At 44.5% G+C, this 21,741-nt stretch overlaps 1 protein-coding gene across 1 annotated transcript; it reads right to left on the reverse strand.

Annotated features, from left to right (window-relative positions):
• Nucleotides 1-779: 779 nt before the first annotated feature.
• On the reverse strand, nucleotides 780-17,261 carry LOC115398988 (protocadherin-1-like). The gene is made up of 3 exons (XM_030106081.1): nucleotides 17,000-17,261; nucleotides 9,732-10,563; nucleotides 780-3,420 (listed from the first exon to the last, which is right to left on the reverse strand). Exons 1-3 carry the CDS (start codon nucleotides 17,074-17,076, stop codon nucleotides 1,171-1,173), a joined length of 3,159 nt encoding a protein of 1,052 aa, XP_029961941.1. The 5' UTR covers nucleotides 17,077-17,261; the 3' UTR covers nucleotides 780-1,170.
• Between the last annotated feature and the right edge of the window lie 4,480 nt (nucleotides 17,262-21,741).

A 21,741-nucleotide genomic window follows, 5' to 3' on the forward strand; every position in this document is an offset into this window, starting at 1 on the left:
CCCCCCTTCCCCCATTTTATTGTACATTAAATAGAAAAGAGCAAGGCACTCTGGGTAAAAGAAGGCGAAAGCGGGCGCCTGGAAAATTACCTGCCATTAATCTGTGCAAACAATTGACTTTTTAGCCCGGTGATTGGGAACACGGCAAAATTAAAAGTCGTATTTCAGCCGACCTGACAAGGAGGTGCGGAGGTTAAGAAATGGTTGTATTTTGTCTTAGTGTACCTTTTCCTTCATTGCCTCGTTTTTACAACCCCCACTCCCTCATTGCTCTAATTCCCTGTCTTTCTTTTTCACAACTCGGCTCCCCGACTGAGCCGAAATTACCTTAAATTGGTCCGACCTGGATGGAAACACTCTAAAGTGCTGCTCAGCCTGGTCAAAAAAAGCCAAGACATACACACACACATACACACACACACAAAAAGGAGGGCTAAAAAAACTCAAGAATTCACAGTCACTCTTTGTCACACTTCAACTAGCTGATCCGGCCTTAAAGAGCAGCTTTAAAACCTCGAGCCAGCTCAGAAAAAATAAAGAAAAGGAAAAACACATTCAGACTTAATGAGGATGTCAGCGCAGATCTTTCAGTGAATTGAAAACACTCGTGAATAATAAAGCAAGAGAAACTCCTGAACTCCTTCATTTAACCCGCCGTGAAAAGATGGAAGAACACAAATGAAACAAATGAGAAACATGGAGAGATTAAGTGTAGACTCATATGGAATGTCCAATATCAACGGTGAACTGTCTCCAATATGCCTCTGTGTGCTAATTTACACAATGTGCTCTTCTAACAGATACTCTTCATTAAATACTCCCCATGTCAAATATCAAGTCAAACATTGTTCTACAGTCCATTTTGTTAGGTTTACTGTCACCAAAATATCACCTGGTAGATATTGGTAAACCCATATTTGGTCTATCGCTCACAGAATCCTTCATATTGTGCATTTTTTTGAGGTGGTCCATGTTTGCCGTCGAAAACCCAGAACACAAATATAACTGAACAGAAATGGTGAACAAAACCAAACAATAAAACTGAAGAAACCACCACAGCCATTCGGAAGTGGGTGCTGTGCGGGGTGGGTGGGTGGGTGGTGTGAAGGGTGAGGATCAGTGCAGCTTTGGTGGATGAATATCGGCTGTGCCAAATTTGTCCCGACTTGACTACCACACCCGGTTGGTCCAATAGATGTTCCTGGGGTACATTGCCGTGTTTGCGTAGTCTCCTACCTGTTTGTTGCTGTATTTGGGTGGGTTGGCCTTGTAGCTGTAATCCGAATATTGGTCGGAGCCTGTGGAGTTGTTGTCACCCGTCCCTACGAAGGTGTTGGTTGCGGGGAGGTCCTGAACAGCCTGGTGCTTCTTGGAGGCAGAGGGTGACTGTGGTTGAAGCTGGATAGAAGGGAGCGGGGAGTTGGAGCGGTAGTGGCGGCCCAGGTCAGGGCTTCCTGGTGGGTAGTTTAGGGGCAGGTGGATTCTGGGACTGTCATTGACATTGTCATTGATGAGGTTGAACTTGAGGCCCTTCTGTAGACTGGCCTCCTCGTCCTCCTCCAGTGGCTTTGCTGGTTTTGGAGCTTTCCCCTTCTTGCTCTTTTTCCCTTTTCCGTTTTTGGGGCCCTGCTTGGGCGCATACAGGTCCTTACTCTCCTTCTTTCCAGCCTGATAGCCGCTCTTTGTATCCTTCTGCAGCCGGTGTCTGATGACAACCACAGCTACAATCACCAGGATCACTCCCGCAATACCGGCGAGGCTGCCATATAGGATATTGCTGCGCTGACCATGAGCGTAATTGGGATCTCCAGCAATATCCCTGTCCAGAGGGGTGTAGAGGCTGTGTCCAACGAGTGCTTCAATGAGGGTGACATTAGATTTGGTCTCATTGACAAAGACATGGACCAGGGCGGTGGTGTGACGAGGAGGCTTGCCTTTATCGCTGACCTTCACCACCAGACGATGTAGCCCATTGTACTTGCTATCAAACTCCTGAGCCAGCGTGATCTCCCCACTTGTAGGTGAGATCTGGAAGAGGCCAAATGGGTTGCCGCCTGTGATGCTGTAGTCCAGCTCAGCATTGGGTCCGGCATCCATGTCTTCAGCTTCTACCACCTCCACAGGTGCGTTTGGTTTGGTGCCAGGTGACAGATGCTTGAAGGAGGAGTTAGATGGCTTGGTGATGTATGGAGCATTGTCATTCTCATCCAGGACATTGATGGTGACACCTACGTAGGAGGATCGAGGCGGATCACCCCCATCCACAGCCTTCAGGCGGAAGGTGTACGTGCTTTCCTTCTCACGATCGAAGGATATGCTGGACAAGATTGTTCCTGTGCCATTCTGAATGACAAACTTGCCATCATCTGGTTCCACAAACATCGTCACTTCAGAATTCTCACCCTTGTCAGCATCAGTGACAGTCACAACACCGACAGGATTGAGTGGAGGCATGTTTTCATTGACCGAGAAGCTGTAGCCATTCAGCATGAATTTAGGGTCATTGTCATTGCGGTCGAGGACGTTTATCACCACTGTAGCGGTGCCAGTTTTACTAGGAACACCCTTGTCAGCTGCTGCCACACGAAATCTATACTGCTCAGTCTCTTCCCGGTCCAGCAGGTTCTTCACACGAACCTCCCCTGTGTTCGCATCAATCTCGAAGAGACGAGTGGCTGAAAGCTCAATGATGCTGTAGGCAAGTTCTGCGTTGGTACCATGGTCTGCATCTGTGGCCACAACATCCAGCACTTTGTCACCGGGTTGGTTGCCCTCTGGAAAGTCCACCTCCAGCAACGCAGGGGAAAAGGTGGGAGTGTTGTCGTTCATGTCTGTGACCTGAACTTTAAGGGAGTTGGTGCTGGACAAAGCTGGGTTCCCAGAATCCACTGCGACAATTTCAATCCTGTAATCCTTAATGCGCTCGTAATCCAGCAGGGTCGTAGTCTGCAGGAAGTATTTCCTCTTCCGGTCATTGGCCGACTCACTGGCAGGTCGGAGCTGAAATGGGACGTCACCCGCAACCACGCATGTCACTACGGCATTTTCCCCCTCGTCACGGTCTGAAACCTGAACCAGCGCCACTGCAGTGCCAATAGGCATGTCCTCCGAGATGTTGGCTACACCGTTCTGATGCGTCACCAAGCCAATACCACGGATCTCGATGGCCGGTGCATTATCATTCTGATCTTTGATGTTGATCGTAACCATGACCTTCGATCCCTTCGAATTGGGTCCACGGTCTCTGGCAACCACAAAGAACTTGAGGAAGTTCTCTTCTTCTCTGTCAATCAGGTTTTTGACGTAAATGATGCCAGTAGAACGGTCAATCCGCAGAAGTCTCTGGACTGTTTCCGACGCCTGATGAAGGCTGTAGTCGATCTCTCCATTGGTGCCGGTGTCTGCATCATTGGCTCTGACCTAGGAAGACAAACATGGATAAGTTACTTTTTTCCTGTTTCTTTTCTTGAAATGCACTGGGATTTCTTAATGATGTTCTAAAGAAGTTTCACTTCTCATTAGAGGCTTCATCAGTTCCGACTAACCCAGTTAAGTTACTTTATTTACTTGGCATTTGACCCATTCTATTTATAGCTTGCCACATGTGAGGGGCAGTGGGAGGCCAGTGGAGCATTTGGGGATTTGGAGGCCCAGCTTAAAGGCAGAAGTGGGGGTTACGGTGGGGTGGCTTTAATTTTTTCACATCTCTTCATTTCCACTGAATATGTGCCTGTTTCTGTAAAAATAAACAAATGAATGAATAAATAAAAAAATTTATGAATTTCTGTAACTAAAACAAATTATTCTTGTGTTGCCCTGCTTTAAACGTGATGGAAATACAGAGTAAACAGTTACTGCCTTCAGCTACATCTCAGTCAATTTGCAGTCAAATGTCACCGGAAGCCTGAACATCCAATGTTCCCTGATGATCTCACTTACAGTATAATGATTATTTTGCTCCCTTGACTAACAAAGAAGTCGTGACCATTGCTAATGTAACACTACAAAGCTCTTTGTGTTTTCCTGAGGGGGGAGGAGGTTTTTTTTTTTTTTTTTCATCCGGTGTGTGAAACATAATAGACGATCAAAGCGAGGCGCACACACACCCACATAACAACATCTAACGGCCGTGCAGCGGGTCATTGGCATCTAATGGGCAGATGAGTGAATGTTAATGTTCCTCTCATTATCAGAAAAGCCCTGGCTCCTCCGGGCCCATTAGGAGAAACCAAGAGGACAAACCAATGTGAGCTACAGTCCAGTTTTATATACCCAAACTCAAAGTAAATTGAGGAAATTAGTCAATTATGAGGTACAAGCAGTCAGCAAAATATCACTGAGATACTGCAATGGTGGGGAAAGCCTTTCCATCCACCCCTCTAACACCTTTTAATTTTGTTTATTCAGTGCCATGGCTGCTGTTCACAAATGTAGGTCGCTATGCAGTTTCAGATGAACTAGTTGTTGAACAGCTGATTTAAACGTCCCGGGTGGTGCTGGTTCAGCGTTTGTGTGGCCTCACCTGGGACTTGAGGTAATGTAATTAAGGTTTTTTCAGATTTTAAGGCCATTATTCCTTTTAAAGCTGAGCTGCGTCCTAGCCAAGTGAGCACTCAGCAAAAATAATTCTGCTAAAATGCAAAAAAAAAAAAAAAAAAAGGTTTCCACAAAAACAAGAAGGAACATTCTGGCACAGAGATAAGATGATGTGAGTGTTTTTAAATAAGCAATAAAACTTGTGTTGTTTGGGCCAAGGACACAAATCTGTTAGAGATTCAAACAGCGGTGCAATGATTTTAAAGTAATGGTTTGACATTTGGAGAAATCTTCTCAATCACTTGTTTTTGCCAAGTTTAGGAGATGCCACAGGATTGTCTGGAGACTTAATATGAAGCAACAGTAAAAATGGTTTAGTTAGCTAGAATGTGAATAAAGTCAGGTTAACGTCTGATTGGCAGGTCAGCTGCAAAGAAACATTAGTTTGGCCTCTCATAAAAATAAAATGAATCTGCAGGTGTTTAGCGAGCTTCTTGCCTCAGTCCAGAAGCTGATAATAGTGGGGGGGAGCAGCTCGCCTGGCTTGTCTTTTCAATAAATGAACAGCTACAGCCAAAAGTAAATTAGCTTAGCTTGGCCTTTTTCTTTCTTTTTTCCCCCCTACCATTAAAACTGGGAATTACTGTGCTGACTACTTAGTACAATGAATATGAATCTGCTGTGTAATTGTTAGGATAAATTGATACTACTAATCTTCTGCTACGCGAGCTAGATGAGGTGGATAGATCTGAAGCTATGGTCAAAAGCCATTTAGCTTAGCTTAAATCATTTTCACACAGATGTTAATGAAAATATTAGAGAAGCAAACTTGCATTTTCAATGTGACAGATCTGTGAATACAGTTAGGAACTCATGAGCCTTGGCCTGTCATGTGATTATGATAAAAACTGAAACACATTTTAAAGAGTGTTAGTATACTTTAACACATACACTGGCCGGTAACATGGCAGAAATGTTAGCTTAGTTTAACACTGACGAATGAGAGGCTAGGTTAGCATATTTTAGCTTACTTTTGACTGGCAATAACATATGGAGTAAGTTTTCAGAAACAGAAGTAAACTAAGATCTTAAGATGGGTTAGCTTAATTCCATTATGAGACGAAGAACAGGGCAGAAAAATTAATCTCACTTATCTGAAAAACAAAGGTAATAAAGCTGAATTTACCTCAAGGCCACAAAAATCTACCTGGCAATATTTTATCACAGCTTCTATATTTAGACATGCTTAGTAAGAAACAATGCGTCAGCACAAACTTTTTTCATGTCTGTTAGCGCTGCAGTCTGTAGTGGACAGATTACTTTTAAAATTTTCCCTTAGTCCCTGCTTTACCTTCAAATCTTTCCTACAGACCATCTCATGGGTAAAAAGTTGAAAAGGTATATTTAAAAGCAGCTTTTGATGAAACTATCACTCCGGTCAGTAATTTCACACAACGTGAGACTCAAGGGGCTTCAGCTGAGAGCTGGATGAACCTGCTACCCGATGCACACACGCAAAACCACCAGAGGAAAACATTTTCAAAGAAACCCAGGGTTTAAAAGGTTAATGCAGACAGCACTGTCTCGGAGGGATTTTCTTTTTAACACAGACTCTAGTTCACACTGCCACATAATAAATATCTGCTTTCCTGTCGGCGCGGGATCACAGACTGTGACAGACCGTCATTCGGCACCCCGAGGTGACCGTGGAAGCCACTGATCCGAGTCAGAGAGGTTAAGGTTAAAGAAAGCATGAAAGTGAAATGATAATTTCTCCTGCCCATTGATTTCTTTTCCTCCGGTGTGGCTTTAAGCAGCAGCCATCACCGAACGCCGGTGAATTATTGACAGCGTCTGAGAATTGTGTATCGAGCCGTTTGAGCTGCAGCCGGGGCTCGGCCATGAGGCCGGAGCCTGGCCGCTCTCCAAGGCCTGCTCAGACCGGCCACAACAGCATGTGTAAACACTGTTTATCTCCCAGTTAACCGTTAACCAGAGAGACTGAGCTGCCTCACCAATGGGCCTGTTTACAACCTCCCGTCTCCTTTGGAAGTTTCATCCACTTTTAAGGAGCTATTAGAGTTTATTCCACCGGGAATCAGCCGTGCAGTCAGATCATCCATCACAGTTTATATCCTGTCTGCTTTGTTGTCGGATAAATTACATTATAATTACACGGTACTGCAGCATGGACTCTTTTCATCAGTTTGGGCTGCCTGAGCTTGTTATACCACTAATACTGTTATTCTTTTTTTTTTGTTTTTGTTTTTTTCCCTCCCAAATGATCTTAATAGAAAGCTAACTTTCAAACATTAGGGATTTCTCATCACACTTTCATAACCTCTAATGTTGAACACAAAAAGCTTAATAACACATTTTAAAGTTCAACTGATCAATTAAACTTGCAGATAAGTCACTGTACCTCACATCAATATCCTCTGTCAAATTTAAAGCTTATTTGGTCATTTAAAAAAAAATATTGAAATTTTCTTGAGTTTGAAGTTAGAAGTGGGCGGGGTTCAATCACATGCAGTGATGTCACTGGTTTTAAGGACCAATCGGGTGCCAGAGCAACATTTGAATCATGAAGTCAGCGGAGTGCGATGATCTGAAGATGTTTTTACTGTATGTGTTTGATAAAATGTTTATTTTCTTATGCATAAGGAAAATCTTTGTTGATTTTTAATTTTGGTTTACTTTTGTATGATTAAAAAAACTTTCTGAAAAACACCAAAAATGTCAATCATTTTCATGTTTTCCAGAAAGTTCTAATATGCTTTATCCAGATTTATGAGAAGTAATAAGTACCGTCATCAGCTGATCGTGAAGACAGATATTTTAAAGCCCCCCCCCCCAAAAAAAAGTACGCAATTGTCAAACTTTCCAAGGCACTGTATTCATGCATACTCAAATTTGAATGAGGAGACTATAAACAAGCTCTAAAGCTGACTTTTGCTTCTATTGTATTTTATTTGTTACTTTTTTTAGCTCATTCAGCTGAAGAAAGGAAGGTCAATCGTCCTAAAAATCATGAAATATTTGAATCTGAAGTTATTTCAAAGAAAACAGAGACTTTAGGAGTTCCTCCATAGCTGGACAAATATACTGATTCTGCCTGGAAGCTGAGAATCTAAAATTTCAGACTACGCAAGCAGAAAATAGGTTAAAATATGCTTAACGCAGCAGCGGTGGCGGCGGCGCTCCTTCGCAGAGTGAGTCAGAAGGCGGGGATGAACACGGCTGCGCTGCCATTGGACAGTTTAAGCAGGTCAGGGTGGCGAGCCGGCGCCGTCCCGCCGCCTCTGCCTCAGCATCGCTCCTCAAACACACGTTAAGTGAAATGAATTCTGCAGCTCTCTGAAACGCAATGAGCCACATCCAGAGCAATAATACCAATAAGCCGCGTGGATAATCTCATGACTGACTCAGATTAAGTCATGCACAGCGAGCCGGGAGCCCGGGCCGGTCGCGGGAGGGAAGAGGAGGATGACACGCTGAGCTGGGTTTCAACGCCGCTCGAAAAATTTCTGGCAAGGCATTTGAATTTATGAATGAATCAACTGACGGAGGGTTGGGTTTATGATGCCGGATGGGGGCTCATCTGGGAGAGCGGGTCGACTTCACATCCCGGCCACTTGTTTAACTGTGAGGGTGTTATTGGGACGCATTGAACTCCATATTACTTCCAATGGTGTGTGTGGATGAATGTGACTGGAGAGCACTGGAGCAGTAAAGTAAACATAAACTGGAAAGAGCCTCCTCTGGTCTATGTAATGTCTTCAGAGTGATTATCATCAACTTTAAAACATCAATCAATCTTTATAATCCAAGCAAAACATGGCTTGTAGGCAATAAATGTCATTCTTGGTTGGATATTAGGTCTAAGTGTGTTATCAGTATGTTGTAAAATGAGAAGAAAAAGAGCAATAATGAGGCAATCTGAGTCCTTATGTTCAAGACATATTGTTATCTTATCTGTTTAGAGTATAAATATACTTTATGTTTGTGTTTTCACATGGACGCTCTATCTTCGAGAAGGACGGACTGTAATCCTTCAGTCGACACTGTTAAATCTGTTCAATAAAGTTTAAAGGAAATGGCTCCCAGCTCTGTACCGCCTGCCGCTGTTGCCAAGGGGCTCAAAGTTGAAGTTGAATCAGTAGTTAATATGTGACAGCACGCAGCGCTCCCACGGCCTACCTCACCTCTAGCTCCATCGGGCTGCATGGATCATTCAATGTGTAACATATTCCGTGCCGCGGGTTCCCGCCTCGTCGCCGAAGTTTCCCGCAAAATGTTTGTTGGACTCGTCACGACGCAGTTTACATCCCAGGTCCTCTTTTAATAGCAAAACGTGGAGATAATGCCTTGTTTTCATGACTGTATGCTGCCTGTCGCTCATCCGAAAACTGTGGTGAACCCCGTTACCCCGGGCAATGGGAAAGTGTCCTTCTCGGTCTTCGAGGCTGCTCTCTCCTCAGGGGTCACCACACACATCTCCCTCCTGTACTGCTAACCACCTCCTACGTCTATTAATCTCCTCCAAGGCCTTCCCTCTTCTCCTCCTACCTGGAGGACAAGCACCTTTTGTCCACCATCTCTACATAGCGCGCCCAAACAATCTCAGCCTGGCCTCTGCAGCTTCTTCTGAAATCTGCTCAAACCTCAGCTGTCCCTCTGATCTCTTTACGCTTAATAACATTTACTCAGACAGGCGTATTAGTTTGGATAAAGTGGTGAAAACTAGCGTCTGCAGTTCAGCATTTCAGCTGTTCACTTTGTTTTCTTTGGTCATTTTTTTTTTCTTGATTTTTATTTCTTTATTTTTTTTGCTTCTAACTTCTGGCCTGCTGCCATCAGGTCTGATGTAATGTTGAAATAATAAAGCGAAATACGATACGTTGTCATCACAATGTCAGGCAATGGGGCTAGACAAGAAATAAAAACAAATATGTTGACATGTGGAGCATGGGAACATGCGACTGACTGCACTTTCTTTTTTGTAAAACGTATGTTGTGAATGTTGATGTTGCAGTTGGAATTAAATTGCAAGATATGATACCGACTTAGGGAAAATAAATGGGATGGCTTTTGTGTTGTGTCAGGACGGCTCCAGCCTTTCACAAATGTAAGTTGGATAAATCCTTAAAGCAGATGGACAATGGAAAAGTACAATCACCTGCGTGTGGACCTACCTGCAGCACTGAGTGTCCCAGCGGACTGTTCTCGGGCAGTTCGGCCTCGTAGTGATTCCTCTCGAACTTTGGAGCGTTGTCGTTCTGGTCGGTGACGGTGACCCTCAGCAGGGCGCTGCTTGCCCTCGGCGGCCTCCCGCCGTCCACCACGCGGATGTTCAGGTCGTACGAATCCTTCTTCTCACGGTCCAGGTTGCCCATGACGACCAGCTGAGGCAGCTTCTCGTCCGAGTCCAGTGCGACCTGCAGGTTGAAGAGCTGGTCGGCGTCCGGCCCGGCGCTCAGAGAGTACTCGGCCACGCCGTTGGCGCTGGAGTCCCTGTCGGTGGCCATGGGGACGGAGAAGTGGGCGCCGATGTGGGTGTTCTCTGGGATGGAGAGGGTGAGGATGGGCGAGGAGAACTGCGGCGTGTTGTCGTTGATGTCCAGCACCTCGATGCGGCCTTCGATCAGCCGCGGACCCGAACCGATTCCCTTCACCATGTCCGTGATGGAAACCTCAAACTCCAGAAAGCATTTATCGCCCTCAAACAGGTTGCGGCAGTCCTTCAGCGTCTCGCGGTCGATGGGGATCTCGGTGGTGTAGATCTCGCCGGTCTTGCCGTCGACCCTCAGGTAAGGCGAGCCCACCTCCAGCTTGTAGAGGTGGCCGGTGTCGGGGAGGCCCTGGTCCGCCGCCAGACTGCCGATCTGCGTGTTGGGCGGCTGCTCCTCGGGAACCCGATACAGGATGTCGGTGGGCGCGGCGCCGCAGGACGCCAGCGAGACGACGACCAGGAACGCCAGCACCTTCCACCTCAACGCCGCCATGTCTCGGCCAGACAACGCCGCTCTGAAAGAGAGAGACAGGAAACAGATCAGCGTCGGGTGTTTTTGGCGGCTGCAGACTCTCTCTACTCAGACAACTGACTGAGGACGCTCGGAGCTGCTGCTGCTGCACCCTCAGATTTATGTCCCATCCTTTCAAGAATACGCGCTCAGATTTGTCTTCGGGTCTCGAACCGTTACTTGCGAGACCTGCAGATTGGTGTGTGTGTGTGTGTGTGTGGAGAGCAGCCGAGCGTCACAGAGTGATGACTTCCTCTCCGGCTGCCAGCCGCGCGCTCTGACAGGAAGACGGACCGAGAGGCGGCGAGCGGGAACGGGACGGCGTGGTGCGGCCCGCAGTCACAACGCATCGCTTTAAAGTAATTCAAACGAAAAGGAAGATGTTTTCTGAGAGTCTGAGTGTGCTCTCGCTGCCGCCCTTGAACAGAAATCATCAAATTCAGCAGGGAAGACGGCAGATCTACATATACCTCACAGTCTCACATCATCGGCTAATTGTGAGCACAAATACACCACAAACACTGCTCTGCGCAACATTTATGTTGACCCTGATCTCTGATATATTGCATATGATCAATTGAATGTGCTTTTACACATCCACACTGGCTGTTTACTGCAATAATCCTCAAGTCTGACCCTTCAAAATGCCAATTTGAAAAAGGAAAATGCCATTTCGCATCAGTTTGAAGGAATAAAATCCTTCATGCGGCTGCATGAATGATGATAAATTGAATACTTCAACACACTTCTGACGCTGTCGGACTTTCAATAGCAGCTTTACGGCTTAAACTGAAGGTAAACAGGTCACATTCACAGTAAAATATGGAAGAGCGGCGCAATTAATATGGCGGCACACTGAAAGCTGTTTTTATCTGGACTCCACAACATACGACTCCTTGTTTATGTAAATGCATCACATAATCGAAGGCAATTGTGCATCTTTAATTGTTGTGCTCGTGATGATAATAGGCTCAAATTGAGGCCCTTCAAATCTTTAAATGACCACTGAGGCATGGAATCTAATATGTGGCTGCATTCATGGAGATAAAATAAATATTTAAACATACTTGTGATGAAGCAGGGCTCTCATGCATTAGACAGGTTACATTCACAGTCAAATGTGCTCAAATAAATCAGATATAATCACAACAGGTTTGTGATTACATTCATTACACTGAGAGCAAAGTTTTAGTTCGTATTTTACAACAATTCAAATCTTGATTGTGGAACTATCGACCATAACTCACTGTCTTTATGTCTAATTGAGGGATTTAAACCACGCAAATGTAAATTATGTATCAATCAAAAATACATATTTTATTCCTTTCCAGGCTTTTAAGGCATACAGTTTAATGAGTGACTGTATTGGTGATGTGAATCTCAGTGGGAGGTCTTGTTCTCGTGAAGGGTCACTTTCTCAGACATTATAAACACTGTGAACAACAGTGCATTATGGTTTTAAATAACCGGTTGCACTGGAAACCGTAGTATTATACACATTATGTAGCGTTTAACTCCTTGAACACAGAAATACTCCACATAATTGAAGGTTGTCGCGCTTTGCTGTTTACAATCATAATCAACTCAAATTTAAGTAATTTAAATGTCAGTTTTTAAGAGAAAACCTAGACTAAAAAAAAGAAGATAAATTGAGTATCGTGAAAGAATTTGTGTCAGAGGACTGATTCCCAGTTGATAAATCTCTGAAGACAATGCTCATATGTTTATTTTCCAACATCTAACTTAACAAATATAAACTTATCTGACATATAACTACAGAACAGATTTTCTTTTTTTCTTTTTTTTTTTTTGCAGGCTTGTTGATACTTTAACTTTCTAATTGATCCCAAATCTGGAGAAAATGGAATTCATAGAAGAAGCTCAGGAGTTTCCGTCACGTCGAACGTCCGCCCGTCCCACAGATGCCTCAGCCGGCAGGAGGAGGCGGAGGGCGCGGATGTAAAACAGAGAAAAGCTGCCGAGGAGCTAAAAGCGGCAAATGTTCGGCTCCCCGCTGTGACACACAAGCGCACCCGGTCGCCCCCGCCTCGCACTGTAAACTCTCGTCGCTCGCACAGTTTACTGCCTCCGGAGCTGCCAAATGCCACGGACGCCCCCGACCTGCCACCCCTGACCCCGCAGGCATTTCACACGTCGCCGTGGAAACCGGGCCGGAGGACCGGGCTCGCTGGCCGGCGTCCAGTCCACCGGGGTGACCCCGAACGCAACAGCAACCCCAGTCCGACGCGTTGTAAAGAGTCTGTAATGATTCATCTGAATTAATGGGAGCGGAATCGGGAAGAAATTGAGTCCCGACGGTTTCCGTAATGTTACAAAACTCTGTGACATTTAGAAGATAGTTCGACCGCCATACTTGATTTTCCTTGCAGTAAGTGAATTCATGAGCCGCCGCGATAAAAATATACCTTCAGCTCATTCTTCGACTCAAACTGTGTAGGTGTGTTTGATTTCTGTAGAGTCGTAGCTGCGGGTGACATCCCCGGTTTGTATGTCTGATTCTTCCCAGAGGGGTTAAAGAATGAAAAAAAAAAAAAAAAAAAAAAAAAAAAAAGGCGGATTGTGAGGAAAAATTACATGTGGAAAAGGGTCAAAGATGTGACGAGAACCAAGAGTTAAAAATAGAGAGAAACGTGAAGTCGGTTTCCTGTTTGTAGAGCAGAGCTCACATGTTTGGCATGTTTGTTCACATGTCAGCTCTCCCCCTGTGTGTGTGTGTGTGTGTGTGTGTGTGTGTGTGTGTGGGGGGGGCAAGCAATGGGTGACCACAGATCGTCCAGCTTGCCTTTTTTCCCACAGTCTCAAATTTTCTCACCAACTGGCCTCAGTGTGTGTGTGTGTGTGTGTGTGTGTTTGTGTCTGTGTGTGTGCGTGTGTGTGTTTGTTTGTCAGAAAGTGTTTTTGCCGCATTTGCGGGGTCCAGCAAGAGAAGTCCACTAAACTTAGATCAGAAAGATGATCGGAGTTAAACATTAAGCGTGATGAAATTCAGAGTGTGAGAGTCACTGAAGGCTTAACTGAAAACATTTTTTTTTTAATACATTTTCATGACTTTTCCACTCATTTCCTGATGTTTCCACCTGATTCTATATTTTCAGAGTTTTAAGCTCAAATGGGGGATTTTCTTCAGAATGCATGTAACTGGTTTTGCTGCTGCATTCTGATCAGGGATCAGATTTAGTTAAACAGAACTGGTTGCTGAGTGGTATTTTAGACTGGTTTCCTCTGAATTGTGACTGAATCTCTCAGTGAGATCGAGCTGATCGGGCTGCTTCCCGAATGCCTCCCAGAACTGGTTCTGAACTCACTTCAACTTGAAAGAAGCCGCTTAATTTATTGAGCTTATAGAACACCGTGAAATACATGAATCAGGTAAAGAGCCTGACTGGAACTGACATTTAGATTTCTCTCCAGACCGTGTCATTACAGGATGCTTTTCAACTGGTTTAATTGGTTTGGAGCATGAATTTAGACATGTTGGAGACTCATTACTGGATGGTTTTGGCAGTGATTTGAAAGACCGGTTTCAGATTAATTTCTGCTAATGTCTGATCTTGAACTGATTTTTTTAAGGAGTTTTGAGGTTTTGGTCGACTTTCAGTCTGGATTCTGACCGTCCGTTGTCTGCGTTTAGACACACCGTGGGACTGGAGTTTTAATTGTAATGGCTGTAATTTGTTTTTTTGACTGGTTTCAGTCTAGCAGGCCTGTCTCACTGTGGTTCCCGGACCATGTTTTGACTTGTTCTGATCTAATTTTAGGGATTTTAGATTTTCTTACAGTTCTGCGAGGCAGATCTCAGATCGCGTCTGACTGTCGGCAGGTATGACAGCCTGGTCCCAGACTGATTCTTAAACTACGTTTGCAGCTGTGATTGATTTATAGTCTGAATTTGGACACATTTTCTCCTGCATTAGGACATTTTTTCAGTTAGTTGAATATAATGAATATAATTGTTTTTGACTGGTTGCAGATGAATTACAACGTCTCGCAGTGTTTCTGTATGAATTCAGACCCCGCACATCAACATGCTTAGACTGTTTAGCGACAATTTCAGGATGATTTTTTTGTTCTTTGTCCAGTTTAGTTTTGTACAGATTGATGTGAAATGGATCTTTTACTGTGGTTTAACTCAAACCGTGCATTTCAGACAGTCTGCCTCCAGACTTTCATTCTCAATGGAGAATTCTCTCAGTTTTTAAAGTCAAAAGAAACATCGAACAACATGCTCGAGAATGCAAAGCATTCCTTTGTTACTTTGAGTCTTTGTATTTTCGTATTTTTCCTTTTCCAGCAGTAAACAAGTCAAACCTGCACTTCTGCTTTCACCTGAGTACGCGGAGATCCAGCGCGCCGGCCTTCGCCGCTTCTGTTGCAACAAAGACAGAGAGAGGCCCCGGCGCATGCGGGCGTTTGTGTTGTCGCTGTCGGGATTGTGTCCAGAGGTCTGACTGCTGGAAGCAGCCATGACAAAGACCGAGGAGGACTGTAACATTTCCATGTCTAAAGGATTCCAGCAGTAACTGTGTGAAGGCTCACAGTCGCCATGTCTGCGGCTGAATGTGTGTGTGTTTGGTGGGGTAGAGGGGGGGCGTGTCGGCGTAACTGCCCTCGTTCGTACATTACAAAGAGCGCGAATGGCCCCGTCGCCACCCGCCGGGCCTGTTTGTATTGATATTCAAGTTGCGTCCCGGCGCTGGTGTCCCACCTGCGTCACGCCACTTCGCTCCTGCACGTTGCATCACATTAGGTGGACGAGCTGCGGCGCTCCAGCTGCCCCCACATTAAATTACCACCGCTGTAAAAGCCTCACACTGGTTCCTACCCCCTCTGTCCTCCTGCAAAGTCCTTTAAAAACTCCGCTTATAAAGTTTCCCGCCGCCCCGCGGGCATGCGGAACGACTCATCTATATGAGAAGAACCAAAAAGCGCAAGTAAATCACCAAAACTCTCTGAAATCAGGCCAACAAGGCTCGTGATGCATGAATGGCTGAATTACGCTTTATGTCGGTTTATTACATGTAATCCAATAAAGCTACTGCACAAGTAATAAGGTTTTTGCTGAAAAACACAAAATTTCTAAATAATTCATCGACAAAATGGAAAAAATGATCATTTCAGCAGCTGCTTATTAGATTTTCAGAGCTAAAATTACACACATGCTTTATTTTGGAATAAATACAATGGCTTCGCTGCTTTAGTTGCTTGCTAATGTGGAGCTCTGCAGTGATCTTGACAGTTTGAATCAAAATCATTTCCCATTAAAAGATAAATGATAAAGTGTTTGTTCATAAATTACCAATAAATACAACTGAATAAAACAAAAGTGTGTGTAAACATTCTGAAAACACTGAAATGGATCAGTTTCTGCCAAAAATGGGCAAATAATGAGTTTTTATTTTGAATGATCCAGCTTTCATTTTAACTTTTTTGGTCATGAAGGTGGGTTTATTACTGTGAATATGTTGCGCGAAGGAAGTTACAGGAAAACAACAGTGAAAAAAAAATGCAAATTTTCCATTTCCGCTTGTCATTTCAAATAACTCCTAAAGAAAACTACTGATAAATATAGTGGTTTTTTTTTAGTTTGAAACCATTCAAATACTCAAACTAATATTAAAAAGAAGTATATTAGTAATTATTAGTATAAATTTGGATTTCCTTCAGCCCATTTTCTGATTTTCTGGTGATTTACATGTCACACTTGAGACATCACTTTATATATTTGATACCTTTGTCAAAGTAAAACCATCATTAATTGAAATCTGCTTATCGCTGCCGCTGCCCTCTAAGTGGATCGGACAGTCGCCGTATGAATTCTGAATGCAGGACTTTTGTTTCTACACTGCGGTTTTGCTGCTTAAATAAAAGATCTGAGCTCTTCCTGCACCGCTGCTCTGTTTGAAACTCTTAATAAAAGATTGAAGTGATATCATGCAGGTTATGTTCAAAGCCGCTGCCTCTGTTTTCCCTGCCACGTTCGGGCGATTCCTCGCTTCGGCTGCTTGTTAACGCTTTAAAGAACGCAGCCTGATCGATACTGGCGGGGAGATACGACTCCGGCTCCAATATTTACGCTCTTCGGGCAAACTATGAGAAACCTGTGACTTTTTACACAATCTGCAGCGCTAATTCACTGAGAAATAGATGTAACAGGAGAAGGAATGTTGCAAAACTGGTGTAAATGTGTGTGAAGTAAATTATAGACATGTAAACATAAGAAACTGTATTTTTTTTTTTTTTTTTAGCTCATCTTGTGAATTAAACAGAATGAGTCAAATTCAGGAAAGAAAAAAGTTGAGATATTTGCAGACATGCTGGATAAACCATGGATATAAAAAGGCATCTCTTCACAGACAGAGGCTCTCACACGCCACCGAAACCACAAACACAAGCACCAAGAGGAAAACAGGAGGACTGACCTTTGCTTCGTCCCACACAGAGAAGCTTTCACATTAAAGATCCCACAGCAGAGGCTGCCTGAGCTCCATCTGTGCATCTGCACAGACTCCCTCCCGCTGCACCGCCTGCAGGGGGGGCGGGGCGGGGCTGACGACCCCAGGAAGGGACCGCCCTCTCGCCCCTCGAGGCCAATCAATGCAAACCCACCGTGGGTTTCCACAGCATCAGCGCTTCGCAGAGACGTGTGTGTCGAACCTCTCCGCGTTTTACCTATGACTCCGGCTGAACGTGGAGCCTCGCTCCCGCCCGGCAGAAACCAGACGTCACCCGGGTTTAACCTCTCGGAGGTGTTTGTTTTTTAAAAGTTCATCTTTATCCGGTGACTCAGCGAGACAACAGAAACACAAGCCGACCGATTACACTCTGCTCAGTTATGACATCCATCCGGAGGAGAGTTTAACAACACAAAGCCACCGGCAGCCAAACGTCAGACCGGTCTGGCAGGTTCCTGTGTGTGTGTGTGTGTGTGTGTGTGTGTGTGTGTGTGGTTGTGAGAGGAAACATGTTTAATCCTCATTGTTTTTCAGGTGAAACTGTATCTTCACACCTCTCACAGGTGCCGTCTGGTAAAATGACCCCCATTATGTAGGAAAACCAGTTTGCATGTGTGAAGGTGTGCACGTCTTTCTATAAACTACAGCGTGAACGTGCAAATGGTCATGCTCAGGTGAGAGGATCACGGCCTGAGTGTGAGAGACACACACATATACACACACATAAACACACACACACACAGCTTAACCATTACCCCAACAGTAACTGTAAACTTCACCCAACTGTTGCATAAGCTGTAAAAAACACACAGTATCATACAGTCAGTACACACAGAGAGGAAGACAACACACACGCACACACACACACACACACACACACACACACACACACACACACACACACACACACACACACACACACACACACACACACACACACAGAAAAATCAAAAGATGCTTTGATGCTTTCAGATCTCAGACGGACAGGATGTTCATGGTTGAGGTGAGTTCACCAGTCACACCAGAGTGTGTGTGTGTGTGTGTGTGTGTGTGTGTGTGTGTGTGTGTGTGTGTGTGTGTGTGTGTGTGTGTGTGTGTGTGTGTGTGTGTGTGTGTGGTCCCTGTGCCCTCCAACACAATAGGGTTTATTCTAATGACTCCATTCACTTCCATTGTTCCATACAGAACACACACACACACACACACACACACACACACACTCAGCGGCTGCCAGGCTCTCCGTGCCTCCTGACACCACCTGTGTGTGTTCTGCTGGCGATCTCGCCCTCTGATTCAAGCCTTTATGCCTCAATTTTACAAAAAGGAATAGAAATGACAGAGCTGGTGACTTTGTGGATGAAGCTGAGCGGAGCGGGACTGAGACAGCGGCGGGCGGTAAAGATTTAAGCGTCGCAGGTCTGATAGCAGCCATGAATGAAGTTATTAACTCTGGAAATGTTGGTGGAGATACAGTGTGAATGTAATTAACCAAAGTAAGTCAAGTAGGCCAACTAAGCAGTAAAATCACATTTACTGGAACTAGTCTTTATGCGAAAATACAAAATAAATACAGATTGATGCATTAAAAAGCTAAAGCACTGAATACAGATATGGTTATGAAAATGACATTGATGTGAGAAAATGTGACGACCAGATAGACAAAGGCTCGAAACATGGATTCAAAGAAGCTTAACTGCAATTTTTTTAACAGTGTGCATAAATTCTTGCTCCCATTAGTCATGTTTCATGTCCAACTGGTTTAGGATATGTTTCTTTAGGGAAATACAGGCAGTGATAAAAAGAAAAGTATAAGTCCATAAAGTGAGGAAAATTTTTAAAAAGTGAAATATTTCATGGTTTTTTTTTTTTTTTTACAGTGTGCAGAAATGGACCTTATTCCCATCAGTACAAACACTAACGATGAACAACTAATAGAAAGGGATTAAAAAGTAACCACGACCTCTTGGAATAAGTAAAAACAATAACAACAAACTTAACTTTTTATAGTGCGCCGATAAAATGAAAATAAATGCAGCAACGGCCTGAAAACCGACGGAAAAGTACAGAAAACTACCGACTCCAACAGAGTCCTGGGTTTTTTTTTTTTTGTAGTGTACAGATGATTTAATTTACGGGATATTATTAAGAGTAAAATGAAATCCTCACAAAACGACTGAAATAATATCGAGCGCGAGCTAATAATTAAACCGCCCTGCACTTTGTGCAGCGTGCAGATGGCATAATATGACATCTGTAATAAAAAACATTCGTTGGAGCTCAGCCGAGTTTCGTGAGGGTTTCTAGACGCCGTGTCAACAGAGGAGCCGTGGCGTGGCGTGGCGTGGCGTGGCGTGGCGTGGCGTGGCGGACAGGAAGTGGTGGATCAACGCTGAGTCAGCGTCTTCTCCCTGCTTTCATCCTGAAAGTCCTGCTCTGAGGCAGAGCGGCAGGACTGACCAGTTTGGAGATCAAACGAGTGACCTTCCACACACTAACCTCTACTGCACGCGCACGCACACACAGATCCTCTGGCGTTGGCCGCGGCAGCAGAAGGGGATTATGGGAGCGGATGGGAGATGAACAGCAGGCTCGGACGAAGCAAAGACCGAGGTATCATCGTCAGAGCGTCGGTTTAAATCCCCTGCAGCATATTTATTCCACATGTCGCGTGGCGGCAGCGGCGGCCAGAACTCCAGAACAAAACAGTCCCAGGCTGTGACGCTACCTGAGATTCAACCTGCAGCTCGTGTTTTACATCCTTAACGCTGAATTTCCAACAACTAAGACAATCTGCAGAAGAAGGTGAAGAGAAATTCATGTTGGGCCACTGCACAGAGGACGAAACGCTGTGAACACCGACATTCGTGATGCTACGATACGCTGACATTCATACGAGCGGACGGCCAGGCTGGGATTTTATTCCGGGTGACTCCAAACACACAACCAAAACACAGCGAAAGTTTCAAAGGTTTTTGGGGCCACGAGTTTCTAAACTGAACCCCTTGAAAACTAGCAATTTATTGCAGATTTTTTTATATCATCTGGTCTTCTTCTGGTTTAATTTGTGTTTTTATCAGCATTTGGAGCATTGTCGAAGAAGCATTTATGTTTTTGTTGCTGCAGAAGTTTAAGTGTCACCATATTTTCTCCATAAACACAATTCCAAACATGCCATCTCCGGTCCCGGGAGTCGAACCGACGACATTCTCACTTGTAGGTTTGTTCTAACTGTGTGTCATGGGTTCCTGCGGCGTCCTGTTTAAAAACCAGAAGCCCTCCCGGGGGGGAAGCGTAAACATCCCCTGCTAATTTTCACATGAATTGTTGGAGGACAGATGTTTCCGAGACTAAAAGAAGCCTCATGGGCTCAAACCGCTGGGGGGGAAGGGGGAGGGGGGGTTGGTTCTTTTTTTGACATTCAATATGAAGTCATTTTGTTCCATTATGTTACTGGTTACATTCTCAAAGCACCACATTCGAATCAAGTAAATAGAATTTAAATTCAGAAACAGAGAAAAGCAACTAAATTCTTCAGCAGGTTAACCAGAACTGGTTTTTCTAAATTTTAAATACATTTTAGGCAATTCACACTCTTGTGGTATTCCCACAACAACAATATGACACTTTCATGGCAGTAAGAAACGTATTTTACGTTTCAGGAAGTTTGATTCGGAGTTGCTACTTTAAAAAAAAAAAAAAAAGGTTCTCGTCAAAGTTAGCGAACTTACAGATAGCCGAGTAATGCTGTGATTTTCAGAATCCATGCTTAAAACTGGGAGGCAACAAGTTTTACCAAGCATCATTCTGAAGAGAGACAATTTAGCAGAAATTATTTTATTCTTTTCCTCTCTTTTCCACGAGTTCCAGCTAGCATAGCGCTCGCTACCCAGCATTAGCATGAAAGCCGCTCCATTTCAGGTGATTTTTCATCACGGATTTCAGACTTGTCTGATCATTTGAAGATAACGTGTTCTGGATCTACGGGGACTTCACTGATCCCCCGGTTGCGGGTTTGAAACCCGTTTGGTTCAAACTAGCCACGAGTGAAGAAGTTGCCGCGGAAACCAGAGTGAAGGACACGAAGTGCCCCCAGCTTCCCCCGATACAACACAGCCGAGCGACCGCCGCAGGTTTCTTCAGGTGAAAAGCAGAACTACCAAACGGAAGAAGGGTTTTTTTCCCGCCCGATTCACATGAACGGCTTTCTGCTATCAGACTCCTGCACAGCCCAGCGACGACGCATTCGTCTGAATCCTCCTGGCACATGCAGGGGGGTATCTCAGATATGCAGGGCCGGGATGACGCCGGGGCCGAGGCTGAGGCCGAGGAAGGAATCAGCTCATCAGAAGAAATATGTGCAACTGCAGCTCAGCGCTGACGTGTGACAAAAGCAACAGTTCAGCAACAAAAAAAAAAAAAAAAAGTGGATGTTTTCTTTGGATTTGACGTCAAGGACAAATCGCATTGATCCGAAGAGGTTCAGAGATGATAATATTGTCAGGCGTTTGGATTCCATTGAATACTCCAGCATACCGAGCCGACAATGTAAAGGCCACACAGTCCAACAGTGGATAGACATTGTTAAAAACTAAGAATATAAACTTGTGATGTTTAATGTAATAATCAGGATGTTTTCACCTCTTGAATTTGAAGACTTCACCTCAATCGAAAAAAAAGATGAATCGAAAATTTCCTGATTCAACCGGGCA

This window comes from Salarias fasciatus, chromosome 2 (genome assembly GCF_902148845.1).
Source record: "Salarias fasciatus chromosome 2, fSalaFa1.1, whole genome shotgun sequence".
Taxonomy (NCBI): Eukaryota; Metazoa; Chordata; class Actinopteri; order Blenniiformes; family Blenniidae; genus Salarias; species Salarias fasciatus.

Excerpts from the sequence above, each read along its gene's own strand:
- LOC115398988 (XM_030106081.1), bottom strand. The coding sequence starts at position 17,076 with ATGCACAGATGGAGCTCAGGCAGCCTCTGCTGTGGGATCTTTAATGTG. Across the intron at positions 10,564-16,999 it reads CTGTGTGGGACGAAGCAAAG|AGCGGCGTTGTCTGGCCGAG; the intron begins GTCAGTCCTCCT and ends TCTCTCTTTCAG. Across the intron at positions 3,421-9,731 it reads TGGGACACTCAGTGCTGCAG|GTCAGAGCCAATGATGCAGA; the intron begins GTAGGTCCACAC and ends TTGTCTTCCTAG.